Source organism: Pristis pectinata, chromosome 9 (assembly GCF_009764475.1).
Source record: "Pristis pectinata isolate sPriPec2 chromosome 9, sPriPec2.1.pri, whole genome shotgun sequence".
NCBI lineage: Eukaryota > Metazoa > Chordata > Chondrichthyes > Rhinopristiformes > Pristidae > Pristis > Pristis pectinata.
This window is the reverse complement of record NC_067413.1, coordinates 66,128,114-66,144,352: the sequence shown is the minus strand read 5'-3', so window position 1 is coordinate 66,144,352 and position 16,239 is coordinate 66,128,114. Positions and strand designations below refer to the sequence as shown.

General features: G+C 37.1%; 1 protein-coding gene across 5 annotated transcripts in view; it reads right to left on the bottom strand.

The window, feature by feature from the left end:
- Positions 1-16,239, bottom strand: part of trappc9 (trafficking protein particle complex subunit 9) — a 460,625-nt gene that overhangs the window by 213,790 nt on the left and 230,596 nt on the right. For all 5 annotated transcript variants that reach the window (XM_052023166.1, XM_052023170.1, XM_052023167.1 and 2 more), the window contains one exon: positions 15,466-15,557. In XM_052023166.1, the coding sequence (XP_051879126.1) occupies positions 15,466-15,557 (92 nt within the window). The remainder of the gene's footprint in view (positions 1-15,465; positions 15,558-16,239) is intronic.

The following is a 16,239-nucleotide window of genomic DNA, read 5'->3' as shown; positions in this document are numbered from 1 at the left end:
CATTCGGTTCTTGAACCAACCGGCATTACCCTAATCACTAGAGTTTAGCAAAACTATGATGACTTTGAATGCTTTGCACTAAAATGAACATTGTTTTTTTTTGTTCTAATTGCATCTTTTCTTGTAAAAATTATGTACATGTTTAATTTGTTTTTCTTGTGAATGCTGCTTATATGAAGCCATGTGCCTGTGATGCTGCTGCAAGCAAGATTTTCATTGCACCTGTGCACATGACAATAAACTTGACTTCGACGTAGACATATCAGTTAACTTCCAGGACCTCAACCAGGGACGTCATTATTTACACTCATGTACTGACAGGCTACTAGACCACAACATACACACAAAGAGATGGCCATAAACAAACCCAGTCCCATCCTTACCCAAACATTCATGTGTCAGAATGTCTCACAGGGGTCATTTGTTAGAGACAAGCAACAAGAACTTCGACCACTTTAAGCCTTGCAAAGTCCACAGATAGCATAGACTTCATGCCATAGGTTGAACTCAGAAAATCCAAATGATATTAGAAATGTAAAACATAGTTCAACTTACAATTTTTCCCACAATTCCAAATTTAAAGGTGATGACTAAGAACATTCTACCAGCAACACACTGTCCATGCTTCTCACTAACCAGTACAACCTTCTGCAGATGCACAGTTGTCAATTTGCACTTCAGAACCAGCTGACCTATAAGGGTGACCACCTGTGCAGCAACAGCTCCTTAAGAGATGTAATGATATCACTGAGGTGGCAGGATGGGAAGGAGTTTCAGAATGAGTCACATCCATAAAACAACTAAAACTAACTCTCAGCATGCCATGCCCCTGGCTTAGCTAGCAGTCAGATCTGTCAAAAACTTATTTCATTTCCCTACAAAGGTAAGTTTTCAAAATAAAAAACAACCTTCAGAGAGAGCACAAGTTGTCAGAGGTGATTAACCTTAGAATCTCTCTCTCCAAGGAAGCACAAAATCACCATTTATCATTCTTTTTTGTTGGCACAGCTACAATTGAGAACTCATTAGGTGGGAAAATCGAGAGAGGAGAACACATTGCTGTACCAATTTACAACCATAGGGCCAAAGATTTGGGAGCTATAAAATTGACTGAATCAGCCTTGGAAGTAAATTATAACTTGGTAAATATGACCTATTATTGAAATAAAATTACATTGAATTTATGTATGAATAACCTGTAAAGTACAGGCAGCCTATTCACCTCAATCAGCTCAAACTTCCAAACGAAACCTGCAAATTTCTCCTACTGGAGCAAACAATTGCCTTTTGAATTATTCCAGAATTCAACTCCACTCCTGATAATCTTTTCAGATATCCTCTCACATTTCATCTGAAGTGTTAAATGCTGTTACTATTATAATAAAGTGGGGCAAATGGGCTACAGAAACCCAAGAGTAACTTTACACTAAAGAAAAAACTTGGAAATGATTTCATTTCTAATGAAGTGTTATTTTTGGGTTAATGTAAGGTACCCACAATAATAAGCAAATCTCATCAGCATCTATTCAAAGCTTTTTATAAACAGTGAATAAAAATACGCAGGCATTTACAAATTAATTTACAGAAAGCTTATGTGCTCAAAGATTCTTTAAAAGTATTGCACCACCAGTTACTGCTGCAGTCACGAAAACATGGACAAGCATGTTAACCAATTTTATGCATATGCATAACAATGGACCAGCCAACCTAGGCTTTATTGGTCCAAGTTGACCACAACACCGGTATTATTTGTCTCATCTTGAAATAGTCAGATGAGATCATGGGATATTTTATGGTTCTGGTTTAATGATTCATCTGAAAGAAAAGGCAGAATTGTACTTTCAAACCAGATTTGGAATTTTGATCCTCAGTAAAATGTGAATCTTAACCTCAAGTTGCACCCACATGAATACAAGAGGTACAAATTAGGGGTTCAACCACTTGTGTCAGAGCCACTACTGAATAAGAACATGGCTGATCTGACTGTAAGCTCAACTCTATATCCACATCTATTCTTGATAACTTCACACCTCTACTTCCTCAGGAGGCTAAAGAAATTTGATATTTCCCCTTTGATCCTCACCAATTTTAATAGATACACCATTGAAAGCATCCTACCATTGAAAGCATCCTATCTGGAAGCATCATGGCTTGGAATAGCAACTGCTCTGCCTGGCACCGCAAGAAACTGCAGAGAATTGTGGACACAGCTCAGCACATCACGGAAACCAGCCTCCCCTCCATGGACTCTGTCTACACTTCTCACTGCCTCAGTAAAGCTGCCAACATAATCAAAGACCCCACCCACCCCAGTCATTCTCTCTTCTCCCTCCTCCCATCAGGCAGAAGATACAAAAGCATGAAAGCACGTACCACCAGGCTCATGAACAGTTTCTATCCGACTGTTATAAGACTATTGAATGGTCCCCAAGTATAATAAGATGGACACTTGACCTCACAATCTACCTCGTTATGGCCTTGCACCTTATTGTCTGCCTGCACTGCACTTTCTCTGTAACTGTAACACTTTATTCTGCATTTTGTTTTCGTTTTCCCTTGTACTACCTTTACGCACTAATGTGATGAAATGATCTGTATGGATGGCATGCAAAACCAAGTTTTTCCACTGTACACGTGACAATAATAAGCCAATTCACCAATTTTCACTCCCTGGCTCATTAAGAATCTATCTGCCTCTGCCTTAAAAATGATAAATTACTCTCTTACTTCATCCTTTGAGTTCCAAAGATTCACAATCTGCAGGGAAAGTTTCAAATCAGTTCCTTTACAAGTCTTGCCCGTCCAACTCTTCCTCTAAAATCAATTTGCCCATTCTGGTTATTAGTCAAGTAAATCTTCTATGAACTGCCTCCAACCATTAACATCCTTCTGAAATAAGACGAACCCTGTGGCAGGGTTTACATGCGATTTCTTCCTATAAGGAGAAACCTAACAGCATTCAGGGTGATGCTTCACTGCCCAATGAGCTCAACACATTTTGTGCATGCTTTGAAAGGGAGAACAACACTACACCTGTGAAAATCCCCTTAGCATCCAGTGACCCTGTGCTCTCTGTCTCGGAGGTGATGCCAGAACATCCTTGCAAGTCATCAGGCCCTGACGGTCTACCTGGTCGGCTACTGAAAACCTGTGCCGACAAACTGGCTGGAGTGTTCAAGGACATCTTCAACCTCTCACTGCTGAGATCAGAGGTTCCCACTTGCTTCAAAAGAGCAGGAATCAAATCAATGCCCAAGAAGAGCAGGGTAAGCTGCCTCAACAACCATCGCCCAGTAGCTCTCATATCTACCACAATAAAGTGCTTTGAGAGGTTGGCCAAGGCTAGAATTAAGTCCTGCTTGAGCAAGGACCTGGACCCGCTGCAATTTGCCTACCGCTGCAGCAAGTCTACAATGGACACAATCTCACTGGCTCTCGACTCTGCTTTGGAGCACCTAGACAACATCAAAACATGTTGATTACAGCTCAGCATGCAACACCATGATCCCCTCACTATTAATCACTAAGCTTCAAAACTTAGGCCTCTGTACCTTCCTCTGCAACTGGATCCTCGACTTCCTTATTGGGAGACCACAGTCAGTGTGTATCAGTATTAACATCTCCTCCTCACTGACTATCAATACAAGCGCATCTCAAGGATGCATGCTTAGTCCACTGCTCTACTCTCTCTACACTCACGACTGTGTGGCTAAGCACAGCTCAAGTGCCATCTATAAATTCGCAGATGACACCATTGTTGATTGGTAAAATCTCAGATGGCGATGAGGTGGCATACAGGAGTGAGATAGATTGGCTGGTTGGGTAGTGTTGCAACAACAACCCCGCACTCAGCGTCAGCAAAACCAAGGAATTGATTGTGGACTTCAGGAAGGGGAAGTCTGGAGAACACGCACCAGTCCTCATTGAGGGGTCAGCAGTGGAACGGGTGAGCAGCTTCAAGTTCCTGGGCATCAATATCTCAGAGGATCTATTCTGGTCCCAACACATCCATGCAATCACGAAGAAGGCATGCCAGCAGCTCTACTTCATTCAGAGCTTGAGGAGATTTGGTATGTTACCAAAGACTCTTGCAAATTTCTATAGATGTATGGAGGAGAACATTCTGACTGGTTGCATCACAACCTGGTCTGCATGCTAAAATGCACAGGATTGCAAGAGGCTGAAAGGGTTGCAGACTCAGCCAGCTCCATCGAGGGCACAACCCTCCCACCATCAAGGACATCTTCAAGAGATGGTGCATCAAGGCGGTGGCATCCATCGCAAAGCACCCTACAGGAGCCTGAAGACCCACATTCAACGATTTAGGAACAGCTTCTTTCCGTCTACCATCAGATTTTTGAAACGTCATAAACACTACCTTGTTACTCCTTTTTTTGCACTATTTATTTTGTAATTCATAGTAATTTATGTCTTTGCACTGTACTGCTGCCGGAAAACAACAAACTCCATGTCATAAGTCAGTGTTAATAATCCTGATTCTGATATAACTGAAGCAGAACTTCCTTTGTTTATTCACAATAAACAATAACATTCTATTAGTTTTCTAATGACCTGCTGTACCTAAATATTAGTCTTAAGTGAATCAAATGCTAGAATTCATCTTGGAATTCTGCAGAGGGATCTGGATATCTTATTGGTTGATCCACAAAAGGTAATGCACTCTTAGAAAAAAATTACAACAAAGTGGAAATTACGCATTTCCCCACATTATACTCTATTTGCTTGTTCTTTTCTAACTCACTTAAATAATCTGATAGCCTCCTTTCGACCACCTCACAATTTACATTCCCACCTTTGTATATCAGCAAATTTAGCCGTCCAACCTTCAGTGTCTTCATCCAAGCCATTCACATGGATTGTGAGATGTTGAGCTTATGCAGAAGTTTAAAGCTCCAATTTAGGTACAACGCAAGTTGTAGGTTATTTTATTTTATAGAGCACATTGGTAGAATGCATTTCTAATCATTCATAGAAAAAGTGAAATCCTGTGAAATACAACTATCATAGAAAGCATTAAATGTTACAGCATTCAGACCTTGCAGCTACTTTATCGATGCTAGCTCCATTAATGTTAACTTACACTAGTTAACAAAACAGCAAAGTGGCCTCTTCAAATGTGAAAATATACAGAGCTGAGACACTGAAAATCGAAGCAGCATCATGGAAATTGCTCTGAGCTAAACAATGCATGGAGATCAAAGCAAATGAATAACAAACAGTTAAGCTACTTTTAGCAAAGCAGTGATCCAATTAAAGAAAATGCTTAGAGAGGTTGAGCAACTTTGGTTAGAATTACTGAATTTTATTATATAATTAGAAATGCATGTTTGGCTTTGAAGATTAATGAATGTCATTTCCTCCTACAAAAAAATGATCTACTAAAGGATTTAGAGACAGATTTCAAAGACACCTACACTGTATTGTACCGTAATTGTTTTTAAAATGCCATGCAAACCACTTGTGTGATAACACATCATATGGCTTAAACTAACATTTTCAGTGACAACACTTTACAAATACTCAACTAGGTACAAGTCCATTGGAACATAAAGAGGCTGTGAAATATGCAATTTAAATCCAAGTTTTTCTTTGATACCCACAGACATACTGTATTTTCATTAACCATGTAAAGCTGTTGTAATTTACTTAATGTTCACATCATGCTATTAATGTTGCCTTTTCACATATGGCCTGCTGCTGAATCCAATACAAACTCATTATGTTTTCTTCACAACATTCGCAGTAAAAACAATGAGTTGAGAGAGCTCAATACAGTGCTTAACAAAATTAACAACTGTGAACAAAAAGGCTATAAGAATGAAAGATGTGGGAAACAAGAAAGAAAGGCAGTAGGGCATAGAAGGGCACTTTTAAATTTAATACTATGACACCTAATTGGGGCATAGCTACTCTGATTTAGTAATTCAATTATAAAAATGTTCTACTTCCAGCATCAACATCCCTCAAAAGTAGTTTTTGATTTTTTCCAAGGTCTGCATTCAAGGCTAGATGTCACAAATATCAGAAAATTGGGTAGGTCATTATGGACATCTGTAAAGAAATCTCCCCAACCTACCATCATTAAATTGGCACATATGCACTGGTAAAAAGATGAAATATTCCCCCCCAATTATTTCTTCAAAGTACCTGATTTTACCTATCTGCAGGTTTAAACAGAAATTACAGGTAAAAGTAGCAAGTGCCAGAAATACCTAAAAGTTCAGTTTAAATAATGAAGACATGTTTTGCAAATTTAAATTGGTGTCTTAAAACTATTATGAAACTTATAATTTTACAATGAGTGCAGAAAAATCTAACATAATTACCTTATAAACAAAATATGCAACATTCATATTATTTATAAACAAAAGCCATTTCAACTGTACAAGTATCTCACACAATATATTTCTTAACCTATGATATTATAATTAAAAATGGTCAAATCTTCCCTCATGAGAATTGATATTAGGAAGTTTCTAGTTTCCATATTTTTTAATTTTCAGGATTAGTCATCTGAATATATTAGGTGTAAAAACATTTTGCTGAATTCAGTCAGCTTTTATAATGTTCAAAATAATGTCAGCCAGATCCAATTTCCATTCCAATGCACTGCATCATGGAGTTTCATACTGTAATAGTCGATCCGTGCTCTGTAATAAATCAGACAACTGCAGAACCAAAGAACTTACGATTAATGCTTTATTATCTTTAACGCTAGCGGGAGTGAGGGATACAGAGAAAGAGCAAACAGTGTAACCTGAGCTCTGTACTGATCCTCACTCAAAGCTTCAAAGCCATGGTCCCTTTTTATACTTAAAACAAAGAAGCCTACGTGCCAAGTTCCACATACCAAGCTATGTTACTTAATTATTTTTTCCTTAATGAAGGAAGAAGAAAATCATTATAATTATCTGCTATTTTTTCTTATCTTTAAGCACTCAGCAGTTCATCATGTCACAATCTGAAGTCACAGACAGCTCCAAGCTCCAAGGGTAACTGCTTATTACTTCTTTGATTTACACAAGACACCTGGACATAATGCATCTCAACTATAGTTAGGCCACAACAAGCTGATCAACATTAACCCCTACATTCTCAGTTACTTTTACAATACCTTGAATTACTCAAACCTCAAACTCCTCTTCTCAAATGGATGGAATAATCTGCTCCTGCGTCATCTAAAGTTACTCTCCTTTATCTCAATATGAGCTGCAAAGCAGTGCTTCTTGTATTTGCTTAGCATTTGAATCCATAACAATGTAGCATACATCTCTGAAATGTATGCTTAAAATGTAAAAGAACTACCCAATAACATCACAAAAACAGTGTAAATAAGTCACGGGAACTCAGTTTATTTGAGCATTCAACATGAATCTAATAAATGAAGATTAAAAACTGTAAATGCTGGAAATCTAGAGTGGAAACAGAAAATGCTGGAAACACTCAGCAATCAGGCAGCATTTGTGAAAAGAGATACAGAGTAAACTGGGAAAGTTCTGATAAATGGCTGAATATTTCCAGCATTTTGTTTTTACATGTAACTAGTCATTTGGAATACACTCCTCAAGGCAAACTTACCATTAATTAATTAGTGATTTCTCCCTTTGTCCCTACTTGAAGGAAAATAACTACACGGATGAGATTGTAAACTAAAAAGATCATTGCTGATTCAAGTGCTAGAAATAATATTTCAAAGTGACACCTCACTGTCTTTGTTCACAAACATGATGGTCCCAATGATCAAATAGAATAATAGTACATTGTATTTACATATACACATAGTATTCACTATATTTGCGACAGATATATGTCACTTTAGGTACAACCAACAAAGACAAAAAGTGCAATTAAAATTGTAATACCTTTCCAAATTAAAATGTATTCAAAATTCTGTTCAAATCACTTGCATATCACGAAACATAAAATCTTCCATGAACCAATACAATCAGGCAGCATTTTTGAAAGTATTTATTTCATCTTCCTGCATTAAAAATAGACCTGTGAAATATTTGAGAGCGGGTTCCCAATCTTAAATATCTCACAAAACATATTTAATACAGCTGAAAATAGATCATCACAAGAAATAATAATGTTAATATAGCTGAAAATATTTCATCACAAAAATAATTTTCCTTTAGGTCTACCCATCAGCTGTAACTTCAACTGAAAATGACTTCAGAGAAAAATGGCTTGAAAGAAACTGAACAGAATCATTTGCAAGTTTCATTAGTGCAGTCATTTAAGTCTTAACTAAAAATTTTTTTAATAGTTAAGATCTTTTACTACTCTGCAGAAAAAAAACACAAATGGTTTCTATAGTGATCCATTCAATCAGGGAGATGCTTTTTAAACCAACATAAAATATCACAACCAATTAGGAGTGGTACTGTTGATCCTTCGCTTAAATTTGAAGATATTTGGAGTCCATTTATTCAATACTTTCATATGATATAAATCCCTTTTCAATAACTTTTCAATTTAGAGGAACAGAGTTTACAACATAATATTGCTCTGTTTCTATTGAGAAATTTCAGTCCAGTTTTTTTTTTCTAATTTTTTGGGGGTTTTTTTGAAATTTTCTTTTTAGTTTGGTTTGATATATTACTTACAATTTTTTTTTATTGATTTGGGGATTTTTTTCCTTTTCTTTTATATACACAATAAATCTTCTTTCCTTTCTTTTATATTATATTCATCTACTAAGAGATCGTGAGATCTAAAGATTTTTTTATATTTATTATTCTTTGTGATTACCTATGCCATGGTTGTTCTCTTGATCTCTTTGTATTACACGTACAATCATCAATTTTATATATTAATCTGTATTAATTTGGAAACTAATAAAAAGATTGAAAAAGGAAGAAAGAAATATCACAACTAATTTGTCCCATGAAATTGCAGGAAAAAAATCCTCAATTTAAAAACATATGCACTGGAAACAGATGTTCACAGGAAAGAAAACATGTTGGTAAAAGCTGATAAATTATTGTTGTCTAGAAACAACTATGGTTTTGAAATGAAGCTATGCATTAAGTTCTCAAACATAGATGCCATAGTTCAGAAAAAGTAATATACAATAACCAATGTAATTGACATACATATTTATAAATATACCTGGCCGGGTAGTGAAAAAAGTATGCCGACCAACTGGCTGGAGCACTCAAGAACATCTTCAACTTCTCACTGCTGCAATCTGAGGTTCCTGCCTGCTTCAAAAGGGTAGCAATCATTCCAGAGCTCAAGAAGAGCAGGGTGAGCTGCCTCAACAACTATCACCCAGTAGCACTCACATCCACCATAATAAAGTGCTTCAAGAGGTTGGTTATGGCCTGAGCAAGGACCTGGACCCACTGTAATTCGCCTGCCGCAACAACAGGCCTACAGCAGGCGCAATCTCACTGGCTCTCCATTCTGCTTTGGAGCACCTAGACAACTGCTGTTTATCGATTACAGCTCAGTATTCAACACCATCATCCCCTTGGTACTAATCAACAAGCTGCAAAACCTGGGTCTCTGTCCCTCCCTCTGCAACTGGATCCTCGGCTTCCTTAGAGGAAGACCACAGTCAATGTGGATTGGTAACAACATCTCCTATCAACACAGGCACTCCTCAAGGATGTGTGCTTAACCCACTGCTCAACACTCATGACTATGTAGCTAAGCACATCTCAAACACCACCTATAAATTCGCTGATGACACCACTGTTGTTGGTAAAATCTCAGATGGCAATGAGGCGGCTTACAGGTGTGTGATAGATCGGCTGGTTGATTCGTGTTGCAACAACTCAACGTCAGCAAGACCAACGAACTGATTGTGGACTTCAGGAAGAGGAAATCAGGAGAACATACACCACTTCTCATTAAGGGGTCAGCAGTGGAAAGGGTGAGCAGCTTCAAGTTCCTGGGCGTCAACATCTTGGAGGATCTATCTTGGGCCCAACACATTGATACAATCACGAAGACACATCAGCAGCACTACTTCATTAAGAGTTTGAGGAGATTTGGTATGTCACCAAAGACTTGCAAATTTCTATGGATATACAGTGGAGAGCATTCTGACTAGTTGCATCACAGGGTCGCAAGAAGCTGCAGAGGCTTATAGACTTAACCAGCTCTATCATGGGCACAACCGTCCTCATCATCGAGGAAATCTACAAGAGGCAGTGCCTCAAGAAAGCGACATCCATCATTAAGGACGCTCACCACCCGAGATATGCCCTCTACTCGTGACTACCATCAGAGAGATGGTACAGGAGCCTGAAGACCCATATTCGATGATTCAGGAACAGCTCCTTCCCCTCCGCCATCAGATTTCCAAACGATACATGAACTACCTCATTATTCCATTTTTTCTTGCACTATTTATTTTTGTAATTTATAGATTTTGTGTCTTTCCACTGTACTGCTGCCAAACAAATTTCACATCATATGTCAGTGATAATAAATCTGATTCTGAAGTATGACCGATAGAAGACCATACGCCAAAAGTTTTAAATGTTTCCTTGTAGGTAACAGTTTTTGTTAACTAATTAGTATTGTGGTTGGAGTAAATCTACATAACTGAAGCATAATCACTATTTTTGTATTAAATTCTTGCTATAACAAACAATGACAGTCTGTTAGTTTTTCCAATTGCTTGCAGTAACTGAATTATTTTTTTAAATTGTACTTTAGAATGCGCAGAGCCCTTTACATCTTAAAAGTTCTGCAAGCCTTCACCATCTAGATTAAATGCCTCTCCAAAAAGCTTCAGTAAAGAGTCAAATAAAGAGCTGTGTAGTAAAATTAAATTCATTGGAGTCAGGAATCCTGATAAAAATTTGTCAACCAATACAGTGAAAATGGTATTTAATGAAGCTGCTTTCCATGTAAGTAGCAAGGAACCAAAAAAATTTGATTGTGTTCTTTAGTTTTATTATTGAAAACATACTGCATGCCACAGATTGTGCTTTTAATTAATGCAAAACGATACTAAATTATAAGCAACAGTTAACACCTTTAAATGAAACAGATTACAACTAAATTTTGACAAAAATGCTGAACGGACTCACAACAGGCTTTGAAGTCGATAATTTCGAGTTATGCACCCAATCATCTTCCACAAGGCTTTCTGAAAACAGTATTTTGCTGCAATCAGATTCTTCCTGTAAATATTATTTAAGCCTCCTCCATTTGTCCCATTGGTAGTAAAGCCCATGCTGATAAGGTGTATTTTATATTAACATTCCACATTGCTGTGTTCAACTGCATGGCCTCTTTTACAATAGCAATGATTTGGCATGTGAATGCTGAGGCAAAGTCAGAATTGGTGTAGTGCACAAGGTATCCTTAGAAATGACATAACAAATACCGTCCAGCTCACTGATACCCGATTACTCAATCTGCATACTGTCTCATTTAAGACCATGTCCTGATGTTTAACTGATCTTGAATCCACATCACTGATTTGCCCATATATATTTCTGGTGCACACCAATGTTACCAAGCCAATTTAAACATTACTCATGCTAAGCTGAACTGATCTTTAATATTTCTACTTATTATCAATCTTCATGTAATGTATGTGAAGAAGTTCATTTTTAAACTTACAAACATAACGATTGATGGATACAAGTTTACAGTGAGAAAAGGACAGAATTAGAAATGTATGAACAGTATCACACACCCACGTCAAAGCCAGCAAATTTTGGGCTGTACTGCCCCAACTCTTCAGTATAATTTTAATTTATACAACAGAGGTTACATTGACATGATGAAATCCCATCTCGAGTATTATTTACCATTTTGATCCCTTCACCTCAAGAAGGCCATTTTATTTCTGGTGAAGGCACAAAGAAATGAAGCAAAAATGATCACTGTCCATTACGTTTTAAAGACAGGTTTGGTGTATCAGATTGGAATTTGTGTGAAGAGCACAGACTTGAGGGTTTTTGAAATTGATATTGAAAATACACTAATAGATAGATTGTTGGAGATGATGGAATCAGATAAAACCAGCATGCACAATTTAAACTGTGCAAGGTGACATTGGACAGACTGTTTTTCAGAAAGTAACTCATCTAATGAAAATCTATTGATCTCAGTCCTAAAATATTCCATCAGGCCAACATGCAAGACCTTTTGAAGACAGAGTTTCACATTTTTAATATCTGACTTGTGGGGGAAAATGCATCCGGCCTTCATGCCTCCATGAACTAACTTTAATTTTAAAATTATGCCTTTTTAACAGAGTTCATCAACTAGCAGAAATAGCTTTTCTATAATCACATTTCATCTTCTTGAATACTTCAATCAGTTCTCCTGTCAACTTAAATCCTGCTTCTGTTTCTTTTTTTAAATATGAACTTTGTTCACTTATCAGGATTATCTGGAATATATTTACATTGTTAGCTCCTGCAAACTTTTGCAACCAGCAAACATACGGATTTGGAGCTGGAGTAGATGACTCGGTCCTTTGAGCCTGGTTTATAATTTAAGATCATGGCAAATCGGACTGTTACCTTAATTCCGCCTTCCCACCTACGCCCGATACCTCAACTCCTTGCTTCTCAAGAATCTAATAACCTCTGCCTTAAAACTACTCAAAGAAACATTAAAGGTGCATTAGCCTAGTCAAATCTGTATTCCTTCTCACAAACATTTGGGAATGTGTTGAAAATGGAAGAAATAACCTGCTAATAAGTCAAACAACAGATGGCATATACTCATAATAGAACAGACAACCAGAGCTGGGGGTACACATATAAGAATGTATACTTCTCGAAGTTTCTAATATTGACTGTAGACCGAAAGAAGTCTTGTGACACCAGGTCACATTCAGGCATGGAAACCCCCTTGGTAATTAGCATGCACAGCACTTTAACAATTGTTCCATATTGAATAGTCTTGTGTGCATCTTCCAAGAGCAAAGGCATGGAACACACACTGAGTGTATCACATAGTATACTTCAACAGCACCAGCTTTAACTGGAAAGATTAGTGAGAGAACTGACATGTAACGTAAAACTACTTAATCATGTCATCACCAACCTACTTTCTGGAGATACATTTGAATGACTACTTCAGAGTTCTTGTGAGGACAAAGTCCCACCTCCACAATAAGGATACACTCCAAATGGATGAGATCCAGAACAGATCGAGCAGTTCAAGAATTGGACATCTATGAAGCATGAAAGCAATCAGCAGCAATAGATACATATTCCATCACCTGCATTGTCCTGGTTTGTCAAATCCCTCATTCTACCATTACCATAAAGTGACAGAATCAACTCGGTTCAATTAGAGTTGAGGACAGCAGGAACAACACAAGGAATCTTGAAAAATGAGATGTCAACACAGGACTGCATTCATTCTAAATAGTTATACAATCTAGAGATCTAAAGCCAAGTTCTGCAGTTCTCCCACTTCCCAGAAATGAATGGTGATGGCAAATTTAAAAGCAAATGGATGGAGAAGACTCCCTGAACATCCACAGCCTCAGCAAAGGAAGAATCCAACATGAGAGTAAAAGACAAGGCTAAAACATATATGCTGCTGTCTTCAACCAGGAATCTCAAATGAACATTCCATACGGCCTCCTCCTTATGACACATCATCTATCTTTAAAACCATGCAGCACAGAACAGCCATTTGACCCTGGTTGACCATTAACCACCCATTCACACTAATCCCATTTTATATACCCCATTTTCCCATCAACTCTCCCCTTCCTCACCTACATATTGGGGTCAATTTAGTGGCCAATTAAGCTCCTAACAACTCTTAAAAGCCACAATAGTCACATCAACAATCTCAAACTCATTGTACAATATTAATATACAGCATCTCAGAATAATTACTTGCTCTTGATACCTTGCAATATGTGCATAGAGAGATTTATTGTAGTAAAGTTGAAAACAAATTGCCCCAAAGGATGCTCCCTCTTAACGTTTCATATTTCCACAATTCCTTATGACTTGCAGGAAGCCATTTGGAAACATCTGAATACTCTTTATTCCTAAGAAATAGGAATTAGTGAGATACAGATAGATCCATTGTAGCCAGGGAACACAACAGTGTTCAATTATATAACAGCCTTTTGCATTAAAATACAATTGATCTATAAGATTAACCACGTTACATTTAAATTATATTAAGAAACAAACCATGGTTTCTTATAATTGTTTACCACCTCATGTACAGACTGAAATGACACTTAAAACATATACTTTAATAACTACTAAATCATTCTGCAACAGACATACTGCATTTTTTTTAGTTAGAATGTCCAGACTAGTTGTCTGTTTCTTCAATTCCACAAAACAAAGTGCAAACTCTTTACAAACATTTTATCAGTCTAACACAATTTGTGAAATGTAATAACATAAATGGCATGGGTAAATACTTAAATTTATACCCAGGTAATATTTTTTCTGCTCTTCTGGACATACAAGTTTTCCTTTCTGTAACTGATCTTCACATATTCAGCAAAAGGTTTTCAACATTTGAGACATCAATAGTTATATAAACACTGCAGATATATCAATGCCATCAGATTTAATCCAGTTAATGAACAGATTATGTGGAGAGCTCTTATTCTTAATTCTCCTCGCATCTTCATTCTCTCAACCTCTTACCTCATTATTCTCGAACTTTAAATTGCACTTCTCCTTCCATTGTATAAGAAAAATGTATCAAATTCCAACTTGAAAAGATTCACAAACTCTTTGTCAGGTACCAGGCAATAACTCAAGAGTACTATCGTATTTGAACATCTCACATTCTGTTTCACAAATCACTAATTTTATTTTCACTAATTTGAACATAAAAGCCCTAACACACTATTAATGAACTAACCTGCATGCATAGCACAATAATTAATTCATCGAGCAACAGTCAAAAAACAGCTATAAGAAAATTCTCACTTTCAATACCAATTCCTGAGTTAATCAAAGGCAATGTGTAATAACAATTACTATTGCATTTTGAGTATGGCAAGTTAGCCAGTTTCCAACATAAAACTTAATTGTCATTTAATCAGAGTACATTTATTACATAGAAACTTGTTGGTATTTCAATTCAAATTCAACTGATGACTGCTTTGTGCACCAGGTTTAAAAAAAATCATATTTGTTATCATATTCACTTCACTTGAATCACCGTCATTTTTCTCTTTGCAAGTTCGGAAAACAATTAATAACAAATATTTTGACTCAGATGCAAAATACTAAGCAAAAGTTGGCAACATGACAATCTGTTTGCTTATATTTTGTTACCTAATAAATACTAGTAACAAGCAAATGCGAACAATCAAAAACATTGGAAAAAATCTCTAATAGAAATTAAAATACTAAACTAATAAAATTATTAAATGTTAGAATGATTTTTTTATTGTACTTCGCAATATCTCACTGTATCTGAGCCACATAAAGTCTGAGCATGACAGCCAACATATTTGCTACTCACCCCACTGCAGAGGAGCTAACTGTAAATGTTCTTGCACTAATTGATTGAGAACACCTTCCACACTTGCTTCTCCTTCACGTTTAAGAGATGAGTAGAAAAAGTTAAGGAAATCAGGCTTTTGTAATCTTGCAGCTTCTAAGTTGAAATATTAATTGTTTGTAAATTTAGAGTCAGAGTAATATAGCCCGGAAACAGGCCCTTCGGCCCAACTCATACAGGCCAAGCAGGATGCCCACCTGAGATAGTCACAATTACCCGCATTTGGCCAATATCCCTCCAAACCTTTCCTATCCATTTACTTATCTAAAATGTCTCTCATTGAATCTGCCTCAACTACTTTCTCTGGCAGCTCTTTCTACATATAACTCAGGCCCTCAAGTCTTGGCAACATTCTCATAAACCTTCTTTACATTCTTTCCAGCTTAATGACATACTTCCTAAAACAGGATAATCAAAACTGTAAACGATACTCCACGTGTGGCCTCACTGATGTTTTGTACAACTACAACATAGTGTCCAATGATTGCTCAATGCTCTGACTGATGAAGGCCATCATGCCAAACACCTTCTTCACCATCCTGTCTACCTGTGACGCCACTTTCAGTGAACTATGCACCTGTACTCCTGTGTCCCTCTGTTCCACAACACCCTCCCGGGCACTACCGTTCACAGTGCTACGCTGGTTTGACTTTCCGATATGCCACACTTCGCACCTATCTGGATTGAATGCCATTTGCCAATCCTCAGTCCACTTACCTAACTGATCAAGATCCC